The 24708-nt window shown below is 48.7% G+C and overlaps 1 protein-coding gene across 5 annotated transcripts in view; it reads left to right on the top strand.

Annotated features, from left to right (window-relative positions):
• The window catches only part of HERC2 (HECT and RLD domain containing E3 ubiquitin protein ligase 2), a 1676463-nt gene that overhangs the window by 682514 nt on the left and 969241 nt on the right, over positions 1 to 24708 (top strand). For 4 of the 5 annotated variants that reach the window (XM_086934186.1, XM_086934187.1, XM_086934188.1 and 1 more), the window contains exons 45-46: positions 4767 to 4909; positions 8491 to 8761. In XM_086934186.1, the coding sequence (XP_086790312.1) occupies positions 4767 to 4909; positions 8491 to 8761 (414 nt within the window). The remainder of the gene's footprint in view (positions 1 to 4766; positions 4910 to 8490; positions 8762 to 24708) is intronic. The other variant, XM_086934185.1, reaches the window with a different exon arrangement.

Here is a 24708-nt window from a genome sequence, read left to right as displayed (position 1 = left end):
ACCATTATCGCCGCTAAAGCGCGAACTATGGTGCAGTACGCTTAAGGAGCTGAACAGCCGTCCCTCTGCGAAGACATCCAGCAGATTTCAGCTGCCCGCGGACGCTGTCCCCCCTCCTTCCTCGACGCGCTGAAGAGACCCGCTGCCTTTCTCCTGCAGAGAAATCCAGCCACGGCGTTTCCGGTTTACCCTCGCGGGTGACTGGGATATCGAGAGAGACCCCTGAAGGAGATACCAATCCTCCATCATTCTATTCAGAGGTATGGTGTTGACTAAACCCTTAGACGAGAATTCTTGAAACAAACCTTGGCAAAACCAACTTAACTTAAAGCTACTTACTTACTCCCCTTTCACGTGTTAGGCTTAGGTCAGGCACACTGGGGTAGGCTTAGTTAGAAGCACCAGTTGAGTATGTTAGCCTAATGTATATATGACTGTATATATGTTTTATTACTTTTAAACCATTGTATGGCTAAGAAACCATATCAATGCTTTTACAGTTCTATTTCGCAATACTTATCTTACTGTACGTACTTTTTATAATAACAATTATTGCAATTGTGGCAATACATTTCTCTTGTACGAGAAGAAAGACTGTTCAATAAATGTTAACCCTTTATTGACAAACGCCCGTCTCTCTATTCTCTACATCTCGTGAAAGTAAACTGTACTAGACTGACTGAGTGAAATACATGTCTATTGTTTCACACGACCCTAGAGATTGACTCTTGATCTGAGGAGCAAAGTTGTCATGTTGCACGGTTGTTGGAAAGCTGAATCCCTTCTTGTCTGTGCCAAGGAAGCTGATCACTTCCTATGCAGAGAAGAAAGTTTCCAGTGACCTCTGAGCTAGTTGGTAACACAACCCAATTAAGTTTAGCATAGTCAGTGGAGGCCTGGAATATCCGCAGTTCCACGTCGATACTACTGTTTGTTATTCCAATGCGCAGGGCCTAGTGGGAAACTAGGAACTACACTACAGGTTGTAAGTCAACCTTATAGACCAGCTATCCTAATGGTAGCATGGACAAAGCAGTCTTAGGCTAAACTCTTTTGGCATGTGAAGCCAGCTGTTTTACCACATATAACCCCTTGAATACCAAATGAAAGGACACCACACAGGTAGTTATGAAAATAAACAAGATATTTATTAACTAACAAACACCTCTGAACTCTTTATGAGATCAGAGGGCTAAGCACATGACACGACTCTTAAGAAAAATACATTAAGTTGCACAAGTTACAATGTTGCCCTAGGGGCGCAACAATCCATATACTAAGTAAGTGGTATAAGGAAGTCGATTAAAGGAATGGAGCTGTCCAGAGGCTGTAGGATCGCTGGGACTACACTATCCTAACTTTAGGTAAGTAATAAGAGGCCCACGGAACGCGTGTGCAGAGTGTGAACTCACACACGAGATGCGTAACAACGTCTATGGACAGTACAGTTCAAGAAAAAGGTGAGTACGGACAATCCTGACTAGTTAGGACTAAAACGACTGTGGAACTGGACACTAGGAGAGTCAATCTACCCTTGAGCACCGAAATGCTCTTGTTACCTCACCCACGGGCTGCGGGTGCATAGGTGCAAAGTCGTGTTGGGTTTCTGCGTTGAAGTCTATGGAGCCTGAAAGAAAAGATGCTGCAGGCGACCAGGAGGAAGATGTCCGGTGTGATCCAAGGGTGGATCAGAGATGCTGAAGACCTGAAAGCAGAGGGGACAATGTTCAAAGTCACTAGCCAGTGACTGGAGTGAAACCAGGAAGGAACCAGAGGCTGTCGTCGCGATCAGGTGAAGAGTGGACGCTTGACTCTGCAGCCACGTGGACCAGGTGGTGTCTTCGACAACCAGGATGGAGGCACGAGCTGTCCCACGCAGGCTCTCGCTGTCGGTGGTGTCGGATCCGGATTTGGAGTCAACCGGCCTTGGCAAAGGCAACCCACGCGGTGAGTGGAAAAGACGTCTGGTGCGGACCAGGAGGGTCCGGGATGCGCCTCTTTTGGAAGGAAGCAAGGGCCAGTCTGGAGCAACCAGACCAGCGGTGTTGATGTCGTGGATCGTCGTCTAGGAGGTCACTAGCCAGCCGGCAAGTGACCAAACAACGCGTCGAGCAGCAAACCGGCAGAAGGGCCCCACGCAGATCTCGTGGATGCTGGAGGGCTTGTCTTCGGTGCAGGAGCTGCTCGGGGGTGGGGCTTCTCAGTCCCCAAAGCACTTGGTCGAGGATACCTCAGAAGTCGTGCTGGGAGCAAAGTGCAGTTTCTCCAAGATGGCCGGTCCCACGTGTCTCGTCGCACCCACGGATCTCAGCTGTGCTGCAGAAGTAGGTAGAGGTCGGAGAGGTCTGGGAATCCGGGTCTCGTCGGGCTCTGAAGTCTGGATCCTCGACGGAAGACGACAAAGTGAAGCCGCTGGACGCTGATGGTGCCTGCTTGTGCAGGGTGGACACTCCTTGCTCACAAGGGAGATTTCTTCTGTGTAGAAAGTCGAAGTCCAGAGTTTCTTCTTGTAGAATTTCAGTTCAGGATTAATCGGATTTGGAATGGGACCAGCTCCTACCTTTATCCTGCTAAAGGGGGCTGTACTATCACTAGGTCCCTCCTATGGGTGGGACCTGGAAGGGGGGTGGTTACACCCCCTATCCTTTGTCCGGTGTCGCGCCAGAGCTGGGGCTGGAGTGCCCCAGCAACTGGTTTGAACCGGTGTATGCACAGGGCACCTTGTGTGCCCCAGGCATGTCTCATTCCTTTCAGCCCGGACCTACCCAATACACAAAATCCTGTCTGGGGTGGTGCTAGCACCTCCCAAGGCAGGAAACCCTTTGTCCAAGCCTCCCTCGCTGGAAGGACCCCCAGCAACAGGGGGTCAGACTTGTGTCTGTGGTGGCAGCATCCATTTTGTGATGCTGAGGCTCGAGTTAACTTTAACTGGGGTTCACAGTTACATACATGTCGTGTCCCTCTAGAAGGGTGGAATGCTACCCCCGTCGCCAGAATTGGCGAGGGGGTAGAATTCCAATTCGTATGACACCTTACTCGACATGTTTTGATAATGCTATGCCAAAGTTAGCAATAACCGCGAGGTTATAATGCACTTAAGAGTATATGGTATAGCGTTATCATGGAAACAGCTAAAGGACTTGGTTCCGAAAGCTCTAGACAGGCTCAGCTCATGCCAGAGCACTATCTCACATAATTCTAAGCACTCTGCCTCCAGGATTGTTAAGGCCTGCCATAGGAGTGACTTATAGGAGTATATGTGTCCATTTTAGGTTTAGATATAGGTATACTATATCTAAAGCAAAGGGTGATTACACCACCTTGCCCCAGCTGATTGATCAGCCAGTTTTGACAGATTTTGATGGCCAACCAGGGGTGGCATAATACATGCTGCAGCCCCTGGTAGGCCTTGGGTTCACTTATGCCCTGGGTACCTATGGTACACTGTACAAGGACTTACAAGAGTGACCCAATACCAATTGGTAAATGCACCTAAGGTACATGGATGTCAATTTAGAGAGAGAACAGCTAGGCTGTGGGTCTGATTAGCAGGCCCACAGCCAGAGAAGTCGTAAACCAGTGAAGCAAAAAGCAAAAATCTGGGGTGACCATAGGATTGCAGACGCTACTCTCCTACATATGTGACCCACATTACCAATTCTTTCAATAATTTGCCATTTCTGAGTAAACTTGATCCAACTTAAAATGGGCTGAGTTTTCCCTAAATCTGGGTAATTTTTCCCGGCAAAAGTAGGAAGAAAGGTGAGACATTGTGATGGCTTAGGGGTGGTAGTAAGAAAACATTTGGCATTTTGGAGGAGAGAGTGGACAAGGATTGGTGAAGGGGTAAATTACAGTGGATTGGACAGTAGAAAGAAACAAGAAGCAGCAAGTAGGAGGGAGGAAAGGGTAAAGAAAATAATGAGAAGTAGATAGTAATGATTTGGAAGAGAATGTGCATTGGAGACTAGTGTTGAAAGAAATAGTGAGTGTCATTGAGTGGAGGAAAAAAACTAAGAATGGTTACTGGGTAGATTGGTCAAGAAAGATGAAACCAGAGCCATAGGTGTGTTGTGGAAATATGGTAAAAGATCTGTGAGAGAGCACAGAGGTGGGATTTGAGACGAGTGTACAGAAACCTGTGAGACCTGTAGGCAGATGACTTGAGGGCCAGAACATGGACTCAGTGGAAGGAAACCAGGGATGGCATCTCCTGGAAGTGAGTTGACTAGTGACAACATCAAAGCCGGTGAGCTGTGAGCTGTTTTGGAGCTTATTCACATTGTCAGGTGAACATTCTTGGCCAGCACACATTAGGGACGTAGGATTCAGTGATGTGAATCCCATGCCCACTCGTCTGCAGACATTCTCCTATGAATTATTAAAGGACTGCCTTTTAATTGATGTTTGGTGTCTTTCTTGTATAATTTCGCTTTGTTGTTAATTATTTATATATTTTTGATATTTCCTTAAGCTCAAAGTAGCATTCAAGCCCCATATATATATATATATATATATATATATATATATATATATATATATATATATATATATATATATATATATATATATATATATATATATATATATATATATATATATATATATATATATATATATTTTCTAATGTAACTGGAGCATCTTAACCACAAGGCCCTTTACAAGAAATGTTTGTGGTTTGTCATGTTTCATTGCAAACTGATTGCAAAACCAATTAATGGACTAAACAGTATAAACAACACCTTCATTTTTACATTTTTTCTCAGAAGAGTCTGCAGCAGCTTCCCCAGACATTGGAGATATGTCCCCAGAAGGACCTCAGCCCCCAATGATTCTTTTGCAGCAGCTGCTAATCGCTGGCACCCAGCCTTCACCGGTGAAGGCTATATTCGACAGACAAGAGCTTGAGGTAATGTTATAGTTGTTTCTGTGTAAATTTCTACCGCACATTTAATTGTGTTATTAGGATTTGAGCACTATTTTTACCTACTCAGTGTAAAGAAAATAATCAAATTGAATTGGTAATTTTTTTTTACCTTTTTTCAAAAAGCTTTAGCATTTGTTTTGTTCTAGATTTTATGCCTTGTGTGAAACATTAACTCTTCTGTTTTTTCTAAAGTAACCCATTCATATGAGTGTGAGGAAAAACACCAGCAACTTTTACCCTGAAAGCAAATGGACTGTTAATGGATGCGTGGCGGTTCACATAGACCATAATTAACCTGCAGGCAGGCACATAAGACATTTGGAATTCTTTTTCCAAAATAGAATGATAGAGTAGCTTGCATGCTCACCACAGTAGTCCCAGGCATGAATCATCAAATGTCTCCAAAGCATTGCAGAGAAATTTAGACAAACGCCCCCACCCCGCAAAAAAAAAAGCATGAACATTCCATAATAACTGAACTTTTATACATTATAGAAAAATAAAAAAGTGATTGATAGAATGCATAATCTCTCTTAGTCATTATGTAGCAAGTCCTTGAAGGTTTTCTAATTTACATCTTGTGACTGGGTACCTGGGGCACCAGGGCAGTCAGTGGTTACTGGAGTCCAAATGCATAAATTTGAGTTGATCACCGCTGGTGTCCAGGGGCCACAGTATTACTGGACCCCAAACTGGATAACCAAGTACTCCTCAACAACACTTCACTCTCTCAGGGTAGCGTGACAGAGCAGTGCATGGCTTACTAAAGGAGGTGCAAGGTGGTTTAGAAATTTAGAATAGTATAGTATAGTTTACACCACAATACCAGCTAGTAAGATTAATGTCCAGTCACTTTACTTTATAAAAGAAAAGTACTTTAATACACACAAGCTAAATATACTACACATGAAACTAGGACACACAGTAAATAAAAGCAAAGTCTCAACAACCCTCTGGGACAGAATTCTGACCCCTAACACTAATATAGCTCCTAGACACTAACCCCTATAAAACAGAGCTACCATTGCATTAAACAGACCACTTTGCACAGGGTTACTCTTTAAAGCTAGAACAATGGTACTAATACTTATAATACAGTGTTAGGGTTTCAGCAGTTGATATGAATTCTGCCCACCACCCAAAGTAACAGAATGACCCACCCTTGGTGAAGACACGGTTCTGGTGGTGTCAGGAGTCTGGCTAGGGGTGCCTAGTGTCTTAGCACAGTTGCCAGAGTCCCACTAGACCAGTAGCCACTGGGCTAGCTGTAAGGTGACACAACAGAGCCTGTACCACAGAGCCCACTGGTCATAGTCTAGATTTTCTAATAGCAGGGCGCCCACAGGGACAGTGCCTATTTCTGCCAGTGCAGGATAAGCAAGGGCCAAGCTGGAGACTATGCAAGTCCAGGGGCAGGCAAACGTTGCACATGGTAGGTTCTTCAACAGGGCACTCTTTCCCCCCCGCTACAGATGGTTGCTGGAAGTACCCACATGCTCCCACAGCACAGGGAAGGGGCCATGGGCAAAGCAGTTTCACCTTCAGTAACTACATGCAGCTTTCCATGTCTCCCTCAATGTAGATGTGCAGCAAGATTCCTTATCTTGATCAGCTGTCTGAGAACTCTGTGTGTTCCGAAGGACAGAAGCGCTCCACATGCTCAGAAAATCCCTGTTTCTGCTCTGATGCCCCACCCGAGGAAGCTGCAGCCAGCTTCTTCCGTCAGACTGGCAAATTCCTTTCACCAGTAATCCAGTCACAGAGGCACATTCTCAAGTTCAAACCATGTCCCCGGATCTGAAATGAGAATCCAACCTTTGGATTCCACTACTGGATTTCTGCTTGCTCAGCAACCACTTGTGGTTGCTTCATCAGAAGAGAGAACAGCCTTGAACAACTAACTGGCTGATGAGGACCAGACATTTATCATTCCCTGAGTGACAGGCTAAACCAGTCAGAGGGCATGCTACATCTGTATCCTGGATGCCTCTCCAGTCCTGGGGCATGTTTCCTGCATGTTCACTGCATAATCAGTCCGTGATCAGTCCCTGTGAGGAGGGCTCTCCCATTCTCTTTGTACCTGCCTGTTTTATCCCCCAGAGAAGAATTTTAATTAACTCCAGACCAGGCCCCCCTGACCATCACTTAGTGGATGGGGGAGTGAGTCTTACCAGCTGAGGGAGTCTTAGCTAAATTCAGATAAGATCTACTGCATACCCCAACCCACCAAGCTGTAACTAAGAATAGAGAGGGCCACAGGGGAGCTGGATTGTCCAGCAGAACAGTTACCAGCTCTGCTTGCATTAAACACCATGACTCACCATCCTCACCCAGTGAACCCACTGGCTCTTAATACACACAGGAGACTGCAGTTACTTTACCAGTAAGTCTACCACAGCCTGGCTAGAAAGGATAATAGCCACTCTATAAAAGCGGGGTGCACTATACATGCCCCCTCTTCCTCCGAGCCAAGCTCTAGTGCTTAATCCATGTAAACAAGAAGACCCTCGGTGGACATGCATGGTTATCATGCTCACTGAGGTAGAGTTCAATAAAACCCACATTACTTTTAAGTGACTTGCTAGGAGATCAACATAAGGCTGGGAAGCAAGTTCTCCAGAGCCATCCAGACCACTTGCCGTCCCAACTTTTTTCTCTTCTCATATGTAGTATCCAGAATTTCCCAATATTATTGGGGTCTTATGTATACATAGCATAACATCTTCAACACATTCAGTAGAATTGTGTTTTTAGCAGCTGCTGCAGCACACTAAACCATGTTTATATTGTTTAGACACCCTATATAATTTTCTTGACTTGTCCATGTAAGTAATATTCATGTAGTCTGTACTGTGCCTGTGTTTTATTGTGGTCTACGTCTGGTTACATTAGTCCAATGTAACTTATTGACTCGCCTTATGGCCAGCCAATATGTTTTTCCTCATCTTTTGGCAATCCTCTAGTACCATTAGTTGATGTTCTGCAAAGTAACACCCAAAGTGCCACATGACTTTAAATTCCATGGTCTAGTAGACATTGAGACATTAATACTGGGTGCAGTATTACAGGACAATGCCAAACAGCTCTGGCCTGAAAAAGATGGCTTCTGGATATGCCAATTGAGAACTGATGGAATTATTACTAGACCCAGGGCATGGCTTAATGCCTTACCCAGTGACAATTAACATCCCTATCTGTGCTGAGAAGACGGTTACTTAGAATAGAGTCAAAGAAATCAAATATTAAAACTTTGTTAAAGGGATGTTACAGTAAGACCCCAAGATCATAAACCACCATATGTTAAACAAATAAAAACATTAGAACACTGAAATGTCAGTATTATTGATAGCATAACACCTACTGCTGTATGTTAATCTCTAATCCTTTCATCATGTGCTGCCTGGTAGATTATTTGAGCGTAAAGTCTGCATATTCCAGGGTTCTGCTTTGCAGTCCCTTATCTGGAGTGATGATTGCCTGATATAGTATGTTTTCTGTGTATGACTGTAATCTACTTAGTTACTTTTCCTATCATTGATTCTTACCACATTTTCTGTCTTTAGGCCGCTGCCCTAGCTGTATGCCAGTACCTTGCAGTGGAATCCACGCATCCTTCTTCTCCATTGTTTGAAGACTGCTGCAGCTCCAGTGAGGCTACAACACCAGTCACTGTTCAGCACATAAAACCTGCTAAAGTTAAGAAGAGCAAACAATCACCGATTCCACCACTACCTATTGTAATTCAGTTGATGGATATGGGATTTCCAAGGAAGAACGTAGAGTTTGCTTTGAAATCCCTTTCTGGAACTTCTGATAATGCTTCTGGTGTGCCAGGTATGGTCGGGTCCTATGAAATAATCCTTCATGTAAAAAGAAAAAAAATCTAATTATTTTTATTGGTTAAAAATCATTCTTCCTACAGGGTAATTTGGCTGCAGATGTCTAGCCATCAGACTTTATGCAAAAGATTTCCTAGTGTCCTCAAATGAGCATCACATGGTTTAAGATTAGAGTGTTCTATTTAGCCTAATCTGCATTTCTGCTGGAAGTTATACACAGGCAACAATAAAGTTACTTTGTTATGCCTTTTTTTTTTTTTTTTTTAAATATATTTTTATTGCAGGAATTAGTAAATCGTTACAATATCGACCAGCTTTGTATCATAAGCAATATCAACAGAATAAGACCCTCTGGCCCCCCACTGTAAGTCCCGAACACAGCCATCCTGTCCACAACCCTGGGGTCGGGCGGCGAAATGCAATGGGGGATCAGTAGGATGCTTGAGCTGGTCCGGATGATTCACTGTCCGTCATCTGCTTTTCTAAACAAGCCTATAAACCCAAAAGAAAACCCCCACCCTCAAAGGACTACTAATCAAAAGAAAACCCACCCAACCCCACCACCAGCGCCAGGGAGCCACCTACACAGGATCTGCCATGGGACCCACGGGGAAAGCAATAGGACTATCAGTACAAACGTTTACCGGGACTCGGGGCGAGTCGCTTCTTCACCTTCAGAGTCGCTGGGGGCACAATAATCCCTGAGGGCCTGCACCAACATTTCCCACTCCAACGCGGCCTCCTGCGCCTTCTCATTACGCTGCCTCCAAGCTAGTTGATATCTCAGCGCGCTCTCCCCCGTCGCCCATTTCAAAAGCTCACTGTGCCACCTGCTGCCTGTCGGACCAACTCGTGCCTTCCAGTTCCTGGTCACCTCTCGTTTAGCAAGGAGGAGCCCTAGGTCGATAAATTTACTGGAAATTTTATTCCTGGGGGTATGGGGGAACCAGTGCAGGAGCCCCACCGCCGCATCGAATGATAAGGATCTCCCCGTCACCTCCTCCAGGGTCGTCTCTACTTCCTGCCAGTAAGATGACAGACCTGGACAGGCCCATAACATATGTAGGAGGTCCGCTTCCTGAGCCGGACATCTAGGGCACGCCGCCGAATTCGTGGCAAAATATCGCCTGATTTTCACCGGGGTCAGGTACGCTCTATGGAGAACGTAATAGTGGACCAGCTGAAAACGGGCGTTGCGTGTGCCTTTCCAGGCTCGTCTCACCAACTGGGACCAAGTCGTCTCCGGGATCTCCCTACCAATGTCCTCCTCCCAGCGGTTTCTTAGAGTGGCGAGAGGAGCCAACCCTTCGTTAATCAACCTGCCGTAGAGGCAAGTGACCGCCTTCACCGTGCCCGCTGACATCATCACATACTGGCACACCTGAGATAAGGGGGGTTCCTCCTGCCCATTCTTCCAGTGTGCCTGGATCGCTCGCATAATGGCCGAGTGTAGCAGAAAGTCACCACGGGGGATCTCGAAGCGGTCAATAAGATCCTGGAAGGACAAGAGCGCTCCGTCCTCGTACAGATCCCCAACCAGCTGTAAGCCGGCATCTTCCCAGGCCGCCAAGCGTGACCAATCCCCTCCATGGGGGAGGGCCGTCAACATCCCCAACGGTATTTCAGGCGCATATGGTATCCTCAGTTGGCCTCGGGCGTGGGCCCGGTTCCAACACAGGCGGATAGTCCGCTCCTCCATCGACAAGTCCCGCAGGGCCAAACGTTGTCGCAGCGCTATAAAGGATAGAACATGCCTGGCCATGCCCGTCCCCCTCCCGTCTTCCGGGCCCCGGAATTCCCTGGCGATCTCTTGGGTGAAGGTCTGGAGCTGCGCCGCCAGATAATACTTTTCAAAGTCCGGAACCGCGAGCCCCCCCTCGTCTTTCGGCCTCATCAGGGTTTTGAGGGCCACCCGCCGGCGGCCCGATCCCCAGAGGAATCCGACCACCATGGAGCGTAACAGTCGAAACGTGGCCGGTGGGACCCAGATCGGTAGAGTCCGGAAGTAATACAATAGCCGGGGAAGCGCCACCATTTTAAGCAGGGCGATCCGTCCCGCCACCGAAAGCGGCAGCGTGGCCCAACAGGCCATGCAGCCTCGGAGTGCTCGAATGCTGCGGGCAATGTTCCCATCTAGGAGGTCGGGCTGGTCGTGATAAACAAATACCCCGAGGTACTTAAAGCAGTCGGGTTCCCATCTAATCTCCCTACTTAGGGCAGGGGCGGGAGTGCCCCTGCGTATCGGAAAAAGACAGGTCTTGGGCCAATTCACTCGGAGGCCCGAGACCTCCCCGAACTCTGAGAGCGCCACCGCCGCTCCACGTAAAGCGTCGAGCGGGTCCTCCAGGAAGAGCAACAGGTCGTCCGCATACAGCGAAACATAATGCGAGCCCGCAGGCGTCCACAAGCCCGTATAGTGGGCTCCCGATCGAAGGTGCAGCGCGAGTGGCTCCACCGCCAGCGCAAAGAGAAGTGAGGACAATGAACACCCTTGCCGCGTGCCTCGTTCTACCGGATACCGCGAGGAAATCAGTGGTCCCGCCCGGACCCTGGCCGATGCAGAGGCATATAGAACCGCGGTCCACCTGATAAAGCCCTCCCCGAGGCCGAATCTCCGCAGCACCGTGCATAGGTAGTCCCACTCCAGGCTATCAAAAGCCTTCTCTAGGTCCACCGACAGGACGACCGGGGACGGGGCATCCACGAATGGTTCCCCTAGCAAACGGAACAACCTGCGAATATTCATAGTCGTGTTCCGCCGTGGGATGAAACCAGCTTGGTCTTCATGCACCAGGGAACTCATGTGTCCCAGCAGCCTCGAGGCCAAGATGCTGCTCAGTATTTTATAGTCCACCGTCAGCATCGATAGGGGACGGTAAGACCCCGGGTCGGACGAGTCTCGGCCTGGTTTAAGGAGAGGAACCACCAACGCCTCACACATCGAGCTCGGGAGTCGCCCCAGCCTCTTCGCCTCCCTGTAGACCACCAGTAGTCGAGGGGCTAGGAGGTCAGCGTAAGCTGCATAAAACTCCACCGGCAGGCCATCCAGGCCCGGGGTCTTGTTTCTCGCCATCCGTTTAATGGCCCCGCGGATCTCCCCCAATTCAATGTCGGATCCCAGGGCTTTCGCCACTTCTTGCTCCACCGCGCGGAGCTCCAGTGGACGTAGATAATCGTCAAGTCGGTCAGGGTCTCGTGCGGAGCGACTACGGTATAAACATTCGTAATAATGCCGGAAGCAGCTAAGAATCTCCGGTTGGGTGTGTACCTCGGTCCCGTCTGCCTTACGCATACATGTCGTCAATTGGGACTGGCGCGTAGGGTTCGCCAACCACGCCAACAACGCGCTCGATCTGTCTCCCTCTGCGATGGATCGGACCGTGTAGGCCTTATAGTCAAAACAGCGGAGCCGTTCGACCTCTGCCGCCACCTTTTCCCTCGCCTCCGCCGTTCGTACTTGCAATTCCGGGTGTCCCGGGCGGCGAAGTTCAAGCTCGCGAAGTTTCCGATCCCCTGCATCTAAGTCAGCTAGGATAACGCGTCTCATGCCCACCTTCTTGGAAATACAGTAACCCCTCACCACTACCTTAAAAGCATCCCACTCTAACGCTCTGGTACTCGCGGTGCCGCCGTTGGATGCAAAATATTCCAATACCTTGTCCCCCAGGTCCGCCCTGAAAACACTGTCCTCAAGGATCTCGGGTCGCAGCTTCCAGGTGGGCACCGCCGGTGTCCCGGGGAACCAGCGAAGGTCCAGCAGGAGGGGGTTATGGTCCGAAATGGTCCTGGACAAGTACTCAGATCGGACCGCTGCCGAAACCAGCTCGGGCGACCCAAGAAAGCCATCAAGTCTGACATGCAACTCATGAAGGCTCGAGAAATATGAATAATCCCTAGATGCGGGGTGATGCGCCCTCCAGATGTCCGTCAAACCCCAGCGGGTCTGCCAATCCTGACGACCCGTAGCTGTGCGACGAACCGGAGAATCGGGAAGCGGTGGATGCGAGCGATCAATGTCTACATCCACTACAGAATTGAAGTCTCCTCCAAGCAGAAGGGGCCCGGAGAAGAAGTGGGCCAACGAGCCCGATAGCCTGGAAAGGAAGGCAGTCTGGTCCATGTTAGGAGCATACACACAGCAAACGTTCAAGTCCCTCCCTCCTAGAGTGCCCGAGATGGCCACGTAACGCCCCTCCGGATCTATCACTGTTCTCGTGACTTGGAAGGGGACCCCTGCCCTGATCCATATTAGCGCCCCTCTGGCATAAGCGGAGTACGACGTGGAAAAGACCTGCCCCCGCCATCTACGCTGTAGCGCCGCCCCTTCCGCCTCTGTCAGATGAGTTTCCTGCAGCAGCGCCATTTGCACTCCCCTACGCACTAAATAAGCGTGGACCTTGTGGCGCCTGGACATAGTATGAAGCCCCCTTACGTTCCAAGTGACACATTTCAAGTTAGCAACATCAGCCATAGTCCCATAACGTTCTCGCACAGTCTCCCCATCCGGGTCCCCACAAAGAAAAGACATCATTCCTCCCAGCACTGATGGCGGCCATTTTCCCCAACCAAAACCAAACACCCCAAGAACGAACCAAACCCTCACCCACCCACCCCAGAACAGGACCCAAACTGCACCATCTAGATCCCATCCAAACCTCGCCTTCCAGCAACCCAATAACCCCTACTAATCCCACGGTCGCCACCGTAGGAAGGCCTTAAGGGCCAGGTGCGGGCCGGACGGAGGCAGTGGGCCCTCGGCGCTCAGGCCACCAGGACTATATCAAGCCCTAAACAGTGCCAAAAACCTCTCTCGGGGCAGAAACAGGGGCACCCCCCCCCCTCCCTCCCTCTTTGTCAGCAGCAATGGACGGCAACCGCCTCCCCCCTGCCGGGTCCCCACCCAAAATAAGGCAGCACACCCCGTTACCCTTGTCCATCCAAAAGGTCCTCCACCGATTTCGGTGTGATCACCGGTGTATGGGCACTATCAGTCACTGAGTCCTCCGAGTCCGATGGTGCCTCCTCTTCACCCAGGTTTTCCTCCTCGTCAATGGCTTCGTCCCGTGCACCCGACAATTCCGACAATACTTCCAACACTCCCCTCCACTCCGACGACGTCTCTGCAGTTGAGGGCCCTCCCGTGCGGCCGCGGCGATTCCTGATCCTCCTGGATCGCCGTCTCTGTTCCGGCTCATCTGCCTGTTGGGACGAGGAGCCGAAGCCATCTTTCCCTGTCCGGTAAAGCTCGAGCCAGGCACAGACATCCTCCGGGGTGTCGAAGAACTGAGTTTTGTCATCGACTATGATGCGGAGCCTTGCAGGGTAGAGGAGCGAGTACTGGATGCCCTCGCTCCTGAGCTCGCGCTTGACCGCCAGGAAGGAGAAACGCTTGCGTTGAGTCTCGTAGGTGTAATCCGGAAAGATGTTCACCTGACTGTTCGCTACTTTGAATGGACCATTATGTCTGGCGGCGTTGAGGATTAAGTCCCTGTCCCGAAAGTGCAATAATCGCGCCACCACCGGCCTCGGGGTGCGTCCCTGTTGCGGTGGCCGTGCCGGGACTCTGTGGGCACGCTCCAGAGTGTAGAAGGAGGATAGCCCCTCCGGGGACACCGTGTCACGGAGCCAGGTCTCCAAGTATGTCACCATGTCGCCATCCTCGATCTTTTCCGGGAGGCCCACTACACGAATGTTGTTCCTCCTGTTGCGGCCTTCCGCATCCTCCGCCCTCTGCTCCAGGGTCGCAATTCGGGATAGGGCATCCTTCATCGTCGCAGCCAAGGTTCGCTGCGCCGGCTCCAAGGTTTTCACTGAGCTCTCCACTTCCTTGACCCGGTCCGAAAGTTTGCCATGGTCCGCTCTGAGGAGGCCTAGGCTCGTCGCCACCTGGGCAATGTCCTGTTGGAGAGCCGATCTCGTGGTCGTTATCGCCTCTAGGACGCGGTCGAACTGCTGTTGCATCGACGCGCCACCAGAACTCTTTGGGTCCCCATGCTCCTCTTTGTCCTGGGCCTCCGAGTCCGAGGCGGTCGGGGTAGTCCCCTTAGCTCCTCTAGGTTTCCCCATGTCGCCGGGGGCACTCCGTGAATGTCCCGGAGTAGGCGTCTCCGGGTACAGATGTCGACCACGACCCTCCCGGTTATTGGTCCTCAAATCGAGTATGGGAGACCTCCTTCTCCAGGGCCTGTGGAGACTTCTCCGCTTCGGCTCACGCCACCGCCACCGCGTCCGAGGGCACCGATGAGGGGGCGGAGACAACCGTCGTCGAGTCGGGCAGGCCCGCTCACCCGCTAGAGATCCGGGGTGAGGGTCTCCAACTCCACCGGACGATGTGTGGCGCCAAAGTGTCGCACCCCCCATGGAAGTGGACTGGCCGGGAAGACGTAGCTAGGTACGGAGTCGCGAGACGGGCCACCCCCTGGATCACAGGGCGTCCGCTCCCGGGGTCCCCTATAACGTGGGCATCCGCCCGGCCACCCAACCGAGTGCAAACTCGTTGTGAGAAGTCCGATCCAATAGACAGCCAGTGCACAGAGCAGCCGGGGATGGCGAAGTCGGGCGCAAGTCGCTGCTCGCGACGCTCCTCCAAGTCAGTGGGTCCGGCCAGGGGGACAAAGAAGTCCGGGCGCCATGTTGGGTCGCACTCCGCGACTCCGCAAACTTCAGTTTTACTCCGGAGCAACCCACGTCCGAGCCCCACCAGGGGCCCCGGCAGGTCTTCGTCGGTCCGCTCAGCAGAATGCGGGGTCTGGGGTGCCCCGCAGCCTCCGATTTACAGGATAAACCCGGGCTCAGTCCCGGAGCCGAGCTCTCAGGCGACCATCGCCATCGGCGCCCGAGCCACGCCCCTCTCTTTGTTATGCCTATGATGATAGTTCTTTTTTTAACACTAAGGAAGTTGGAGTTTATTGTGAATCACGGCCTACTCTCCACAATTTCTTCCCAACTAGGAAACAAAAAAAACATTTACAATGCAATAGGTCTTGCACTGACATTATTTTTTTTATCCTTTGTGAAGCATTAATCAAATGGTGTAATGCCAAATGGCAGTAGCTCACTTTGTTGTTATTGTCTAATCTATTGCATTGCATTTGTGCTAGTGTAAGTTTTCTATTGTAAATGGTACTGGCTTTTAGTCTTGAATTGTCTTTTTATTATAATAATTTATTGCATAAAAAATGTTAATACCCATTTATTTTGGAATAAGGACTCTTAGTGGATATTACATATACTGATGTATTGTTATTATGATTCCAGTTACAGGTGTGAGATCACTATCACTGCAGATGAAGGTGTGATATTATTACTGAATATATATGTGTGAGATCAGCATTTCTGCAGGTATAGGTGTGTGAATATTTGTTTAGCTAGGTGTGAGATTACAATCACTGTAAATGTAGGTTTGAGATTACTATTATTTGAGTTCTAGGTGTGAGATTACTGTCACTGCAGCTATAGGTGTGATGTTACCATTACTGTTGGATAGGTGTGAGATCATTTTCACTGCAGATATAGGTGTGAGATCACTCTTACTGCAGATGCAGGTGTGAGATCAGTATTTCTGCAGATATAGGTGTGTGCTCCTGATAGGTTAGATAGGTGTGAGATTACCATCACTGTAGATACAGGTGGGACAGCTTGGGTACTCCTCACCAAGACAAGGGATGGTATGTCAATATTACTTCCTGGTAATTTTCATTGCTCCTAGCCCTAATTGTCCTCATCCCAAAAGCCTGAGGTGTTGGTGGGTGACGACGGTAAGCACATACAAGACACAGTAATGTGGGTAACTAAATATGCACCCCCTCTACAGTCCACACCAGTGGCGCAGCGCAATTTATTAGCACTCAGACCTAACCAACAGTTTTCCAATAGTAGGGGCACTGGGGCCCTGCCTGTAGTACGCATGCTTACTACACAGCCCTCCCTTTTCTTTACCACTCTTGCCTTCCACATGAGGCCTGGCATGTCAGAAGAATGCTAGCCCCTTTCATGCCACTGAGATTTCTGGGTGGACGTGCTATTCACCTTTCTTTACTGACGTTTATTTATCCTGTCTCAAGGTGTGTGTGCGGGGGAGGGGGAAGCTAAGCATATCGCCAGTGATGACTGGGGCGTGCGCAGTTAGTAGTAGGTGTACTGAAGAATACCTTTGGTTCAAGTTCGTGCTATTGTGCTAAACAAAAAACAAAAACAGTTAAGCTACCACCTCTAAATACAATGATAGGTGAAATTAAATCCCCGACCTGGGAAAGGTATATCGAGATGACGTAGAGTCAGCTGGCAGCCCTATGCACGGGTGACGTACACATAAGAAATACACACCACTACAGAATTTGCAATAAGTCATGTTAGTATACAGATTGCATCACAAATTAAATTGTCATTCGCAAACAAGTCTGTGTTCAAATTGCACCTGCCTGGTTTGGCAATGGTTTCTCATAGAGACTTCTAACTGCAGATTCCTCACCTTTTCAATACTATACTAGGCGTCAGACTAAATCTGGAAAAGCTTTAGCAGTATCCCTGCACTCCAGCAGTTGGCACTGGTGGGTCTGCTGCAAGTTGTTCCTGGCCAGATGTGATGTATGTGGGCCTATATAGGCGCCACCAATGCTCGCAGCCACCAGTTCCTTTCTTTCCACGTCAACAGGTGCAGATCTTGCGGTACCCCCCATCTCTTTGAGATTCTTTCTCTTAACAATTCTACAAGATCTCAGGGTGTATGGAAACTATGCCACCTCCCAAATCTAAACAGTCTTAAACCTATAGAGAATGTCACAAACAATGTATGTGACCGACTCACATGTGGTTTACTTGTGGTGCCTAGAATCGGACCACAAATCCAAGCCTGCAGTGATTGTGTCTTGAAGCATTTGAGACTGGGAAATTAAGCTCTTTGTGGCCACTGCAATACTCTACACCAGGATCAGCCTAAGTCTAAAAGGTAGAGCCCTGTTCCGCTCTCGAGGGCATCTTGATGTTGTAAGTTCTTAAGCAAATTCAAGAATCAGCCCTGGAATTCCAAGCAGGACTCTGCCCATTCCCACCATTGTGCCTATGGGTCACTCTCACAAAGTCGTTCAACGTAGGAGTTGATTCCGACCCTTGTGAAAGTGAAGGGACTCTTAGAGGCGCATTGTCCTAGTCTCATTTATTTGTGCTGCACTCTATACAGCAACATTTCCATAAATTTCCCTATCTCTTACTTTAAAAAGAAATAAAAACAGTTTGTGAAGGATGCTTTTAAAAAAACACTTTTTTATTATTTCCAGTAAGTATTAATTGCTTATATCTTCTTTTCTTCTAAATTTGATAGTAATTAAATTGCATTGGCAATTTAGCCTATTTTAAGGCTGCAAAATATTACATTTGTGTCACATGTGCTTCCTGGCCTTTCCAAAGTAAGGCGACGAAAATGTGACTCCGAGGGCTGCACACGTGTGCGGGACTATTCAGTGCTTATGATTTTAATGGACATTACCCCGAAACATTCCCTCATTTTCATGTTACCTGAAACAAGGAAAGCAAGGTGGTGCAGAAAAGGACCATCTTGCGCTGTATCATACTCTGCATTAAGATCTGCTCTGAACTGGTGCAAAAGCCGCCCTCTGGGGGCTTGCAGGTCGTTTTATCAAAGACAAGGCTAGGCCTAATCAATCCTTCAAGATCACACAGGCACCACATGGGCGATATTGCTTTGCTATCTATTTAGAAGGTGAGGAATCTACTGTTGGAAGTCTCTGCCTGAAGAACAAGTTGTTTACCTTAACTCTGTTTCTGGTAGGGACTATCTGATTTCAGATTCCTTTGTCACCGACTTTCCCATCTTTCCATTCCGTGAACTAGTCTCTTCACATAAACAATCCCACTTTTTGGAATCTGCTACTGGAAACAATCTTAGTGGCTCGCGTCTGCTGGCACCGAAGTGTCAAAGCAACACATTTCAGCACACATAGGTGGCACCTGTATACACATATGCCGTGGGACGATGTTGACACGGAGTCGTAGGTACCACCTGCCAGTTCACATGGGTATTGCTGAAGATTTTCTGGATCTAGTCTGACGCCTGGGGGAGTATTCAAAAAATGAGGAATTTGCAGTTAAATTGATTCTCTACCAGAAAGAGCATTACCAAAGGTAAGCAACTTGGTCAATAGTGCATTGTGCCCTTAATTCTTAACAGTGGTTTCACTTTCTTCCACTTCTGATAATAGCCTCTATACATAGGCCAGGGTGTAGATTTATCATTTTATATAGCCATAACTGAACCAAGAAGTATTAGAATGGTGCACTCCCAGACAGAATTAAGCAGTTGAAAATCATGTAAGTTTACTGCTATGACAATGTCTAACATAAAACGTTTTCCAGCAATAAACATCATGTTATGTTAATAGCCTTTTATATAGCGCACGTACACCCAGGGGTTTCATGGTGGTGACTAGCAGATAACCCATATGGACAAGGGGTTATACCTAGGCCAGAGAGAAAAGCCAGGTCTTAAGCTGTTTTCTGAGCGCTAAGAGGTCGGTGCAGGAGCGGATCCCCAGAGGGAGGGAATTCCAGAGTCTGGAAGCAAGGGTTGCAAACCTTCGTCCGCCATGACGCTGCAGCTTGAAAGCTGCCGTAACCAGAAGATGAAGATTGGCAGATCGAAGATTACGGGAAGGGTTGTACCTAGGCAAAAGGGTATTGATAAATTGGGGACTGCGAGCATGGAGAGATTTGAAAACGATACATGCTGTTTTAAATTCTACTCGTTGAGGAAAAGGGAGCCAGTGGAGTTGTTTTAACAGGGGCCTGGCTGGCTGTCAGCGAGGCTGCTGGTGGATCAGTCTTGCAGCTTGATTCTGGACCAATTGGAGACGTTTGCCAAGATAAAGAGGGAGGCCCAGATAGATTGAATTGGCATAATCATATGTTTCATCTTATGATGTTTATTTCCGGAAAACATTCAGGTCAAAATGAACATGCACGTAAGATTTGTGGCAATAAGTCAGGTTTATTAGGACTTAAAGATCTAAATTGTCTGCTCTGAGTGTGGTCCTTGGAGATTTTGTTGGTGTAGTAGAGTAATTTTTCCAGTTCCTTTTTGCATATTCAAAGGAGGGGTTTTGTGTGTGTCTTCGGGGGCATAGAATTCCAAATTTTAGCGGGGCTTTCTGAAAAAGATTAAGAAATGGTTCATTCTTTTCTAAACCAAGGTGGTTCTAGTAGCATGATTTCAGCTATGAATGAGTTGGAGCCCTCTGGAATGTCCATGTGTAATGTTTTGAGGATGAAGCATGCCATTTTAAAAACCCTTCATTTGAGAGTACTCCGGAATGAGGAAATGCGATCAGTGTTTTCCACCTGAAACTCGTCTTGTTGCACCATGCAGAACCGCTTTCAGCGGAGCAAAGTGTAATTCTGATATGACTGAGAGCAAACCCTTTCTATAGTTGAGACTTTTCAAGACCAGTGATTGTATCAGTGTTTTGAAGTCTGATTCTGGTATAAAGTGTTTCATTCATTGTAGTAGTTAGAACTGAAATTGAGTATTCTTGACTATGGTGTTTATATGTTAAGTGTGTGTGTGTGTACTAAAAATAATTTAAAAATAATTAAAATATTTTAATTAAATAATTTAAATATTACTGCACATTCAGCATTATCAATTTTGTGGTCCATTATATGTAAGTTGTCTATCCATGAGTGAAATGAGAATGAGCTCTTGGAGTATGAAAAGATTAGGAATTCAGTTTTGAGAGAGGTTTAGTTTGAAATAGTGAAAAGTCATCCATAACTGAATTTTTCGAGAGTCAGTCTTAGAGGTAATATGTGTTTAATGGAAGAGACTTGTAGTCACAACTGTAAACTTTGCTTATGAATGATATGAGATTTTAGTCTAAGGGCCCGATTCGGATCTCACTAGGAAAGCCCTCCTTACTACTCAGATCCGAAAGGCTTTCCGAGCGAAATGTGCTCCGGGAGTCCGGACGAGCGAGTACAAGGCTGCCATAGGCTCACAGACTCAGTTCGCTCGAACTCCATTGGAGCTCTATGGGAGCCCATGTACAGACGCGTACACAGGCTCCCATAGCAGAAAAGGGGTGGGTGGGGAAAAGCATACACTATGTAGCGGGCACCCAATTATGTCCGCCACACTACATGCCTGTATCGGAGGGACCCATGGGCACACCCCTGTGACAGATTAGGAGGGTCCTTCGTGAAGGAGGGCCTGCTACGGCCCCCGAGGTAGGCTTCAGACAGCCGTTTCGTCTTGCTGATACTGCGGCAAAGTGGCTCTCCAAATTGTGCATCGTACTCGCTTGTTCGGAAATCAGTGCCATTGCGCAGCACGATTCGGCTACGGACGAATCATACAGAGCGGTTTGGGTCCGGAAACGATTCGGTCGGCTGTTACGTGATCTTCGCATCTTACTTGTAGTTCGGACCTGTGTACGATTCGGTCAAAAATAAGGGCTACAAATTGGATCTGGCTAAGCCAAACCTGATTCAGAGGCTTTCCGAAAGACATCGGAATCAGGCCCTAAGTGTTGCGGTAAGAGATTCCAAGTGCAGTTTAAACACAGTGGATGATAGATTTTAGCCCTGTGATGTTTTCTGACATAGATGGAAACGGTCATTGACATTATTGTTATTTTTTATTTGTTGAACTTGTTTTTCAGGGCATGACTAACTCTTATTAAGAACTGTGCCATTTATAACCATTCTGCCTCTAAGTGTGTTAAGTAATGTCTTGTGATTACCATTTCAAATGATGCTCCTCATATTAATAAACCCCCACTGATTCCCAGTGATGGATTTACAAATACTTGCAACCAAAGGTTACCTTAGACTTACTCCCTGAAACCTACCAGCCCTATAGTGTGCTGGCTGACCCTATAGTGTACTGGCTGGCTGCTCTGGTCCAGTCCTCCACCACAGATGAGTTTCTAACCCACAGGCGTGAGAGCCTTCGCTCTCTGGAGGTCAGGAACAATGCCTTGCTCTGGAGAGAGCTGTTATCACTTCCCTCTCCAGGAAGGCTAGTAAAATTAGCATTCCAAGGTAAACGGATTCAAAGAGCCCACCACCTTTGGTATGCAATTTGGCTATTACGCCTGCCTCTTCCCTAGTTGTTGTTACCCCTATAGCCTCCTCTAGAATAATGTCTGGAGAAAGAGCCCTGGTTGGGAGTTTTGTAGGATGAGGACGTGTGCTCTGTTGTATATGTTTTGGAGCCTGCTCTGTAAGATGAGCGATGAAAAGAGCCTCTATTAGAGGGTGACTGCAGGGCTCCCATAGACTTGGCAGTCTCTGTATCCTTTTTTAGGTCTCGTGGCGATTTACAGCACGAAGCGCTGTATCGCCAGAGACCTATAGTTAGCGACTCAGTTTTCCAGGAGACAGCACCTGGCCGCGCGCTTTTCCTCTCCGAGAAGGCGATCGAAACTGGCCACACGCTCGCGAACGCGCTCGCTGTGGCCAGCTGCTGTCTCCTGGGAAGCTCCAACACCACACACGCATGCGCATACACAAAGACACACTTTCGCGGCCGTGAGGACTAATTCACTCCCTCCTTACATCAGGAAGATTCAAAATATTGCAGCATTTAAAAGGGAACTGAAAAGCCACATGATGAGTAAATACCCTACTTAGAGATGCCCACAGACCATTGGTGTGAACATTTACGCCAAAGAGGATTGGAATCATCATGAATAATCGGAAGACCAATAAGACAAATGACTGATTACCGCTCAAGCCTCGGCTTTACACTCTATTGCTACCTCATATTTAGGTGATATCTGCACTATGTCTCACACCCAAAAGATATTACCTCTACCTTAACCTGTCAATATTTTTGATCGTTGCTACTAGCTATATCCATTCAACTCTTATTGCTAATTACTCTGATATTTGGACTGATAATAATATGTAACCCTACCTCATCGAACTTGACTATATGACTATGACACAAGCTAAACCATAATTGCACAGGCGTTAGGAATATATTTATCTAATCACCCTAGATAGCATATCGCCTTCTACCTCCATATCTGTTTTGCTGCTATAATTGCTACTATAATTGCTGCTCTAATTGCTGCTATAATTGCTACTATAATGTCAATCTGTAATCTTCTATGTTAATCTGTAATCCTCTATCTAATCACCCTAGATAGCATACCGCCTTCTACCTCCATATCTGTTTTGCTGCTATAATTGCTACTATAATGTCAATCTGTAATCTTATATGTTAAGCGCTCTGATACCCACGGGTCTTGTTCGCGCTATATAAAACACTATAAATAAATAAATAAATAAATAAAAACCTCCTCACTGAGGTCCTTAAGCCGCAGTCATGCTCCATGGAGCCTCTGCTGCCGTTTAATGAGGCCTTGACGGACGTTCTTTTGGGCACTTGGTTCAGGCCCGCTACAGGTTCGCCTGTAGATAGGAACGTGGCCAGACGCCACCACCCAGCCCGGCCCCGGGCGACCCATGTTTCCTGTCCACCCACCCCACCCCGAGAGTCTGGTTATCCAGGCCTCTAACTCCCAGACCGCCTTCCCGACGGCCCCGCCGGACAGGGAATCCAAGAGGTACGAGAACTATGGCAAGAAGGTCTTCTCGTCCCTTAGCTTGGAACTGCGGTCTTCCAACACCACATGCCTCTTGGGCCGTTACACCCACTCTATGTGGGAAACGGTGGCGCAAGTGCTGCCAGAGTGTCCGTTGGAGGTACGGGCCAAACTCGGCCAAGCCCTAGTGGAGTGTCGGGACGCAGCAAAGTATTCAATCAGGTGCGGACTGGATACTACTGACTCGCTGGGCAGAGCGATGGCTACGACGGTGGCGATACGACGCCACGCCTGGCTGAGATCCAAAATACACTCATGGACATGCCGTTCGATGGCCGTCACCTCTTTGGCGACAAGGCAGACCACGCGCTTGAGCGCATTAAGGACTCCAGGGCTACGGCCAAGTCCTTGGGCCTCTCGGCCCCGCGCCAGCAAATGGGTGCCTTTCGCTCCTTTCGTGGCCAAGGGAGGGGCGCCCCCACTCGTGCCGCCAGCCACTCGCCGCAAACTGTCGTCCAGCGCGGCGGCGGCCGTGGAAACCGCCGTGGAGGCGGTCGGGGAAACAAGCGGAGCCAGTCCACACCTGCCCCTGCAGCATCCGCCTCTAAACCCTCCTAGTCCGTGCTTTTCGGCCCATGTGACGCCAGTGGGAGGCAGGGTTCGCCATCACCACTCACTAGCGCACAGTCACTTCGGACAGGTGGGTGCTGCAGATCGTCCGAAGGGGCTACTCCCTCCCCTTCGAGACGACCCCTCAAGCCATGCCACCGCAACACCACCGCGTATCGGGGGATCACTTGCGGCTCCTGCAGGAGGAAGTTTCAGCCCTCTTGGCCAAGGGGGCCATCGAGCGCGTTCCTGGGCCAGAAGTAGGACGTGGTTGCTACTCCCACTACTTCCTGGTACCCAAGAAGGGCAAAGGGGGCCTACGTCCTATCTTGGATCTGAGGAACGTCAACGGCTACCTCCGGAAGGAGAAGTTCAAAATGCTGACACTGGCTCAGGTCTTGGCTGCCCTAGACCCAGGAGACTGGATGGTAGCGTTAGACTTGCAGGACGCATATTTCCACATCCCCGTCCTGCCGGCCCACCGGCGTTACCTGCGGTTCACGGTAGGCCTCGAGCACTTTCAGTTTACCGTGCTCCCCTTCGGCCTTACCAGTGCCCCACGGGTGTTCACGAAGGTGATGGCGGTGGTCGCAGCCCATCTGCGCAGGTTAGGGGTTTCAGTCTTCCCCTACCTAGACGACTGGTTGTTGAAGGCGGGCTCGCCCCAGGCAGTCGTCAACCACCTCCAGACTACGGCGGATCTCCTGCACCTGCTGGGATTTTCCATCAATGTGCCGAAGTCACACCTGTGCCCCTCTCAGAAGCTCCT

Source organism: Lissotriton vulgaris, chromosome 8 (genome assembly GCF_964263255.1).
Source record: "Lissotriton vulgaris chromosome 8, aLisVul1.2, whole genome shotgun sequence".
Taxonomy (NCBI): domain Eukaryota; kingdom Metazoa; phylum Chordata; class Amphibia; order Caudata; family Salamandridae; genus Lissotriton; species Lissotriton vulgaris.
This window is presented reverse-complemented; position numbering and strand designations above follow the sequence as displayed.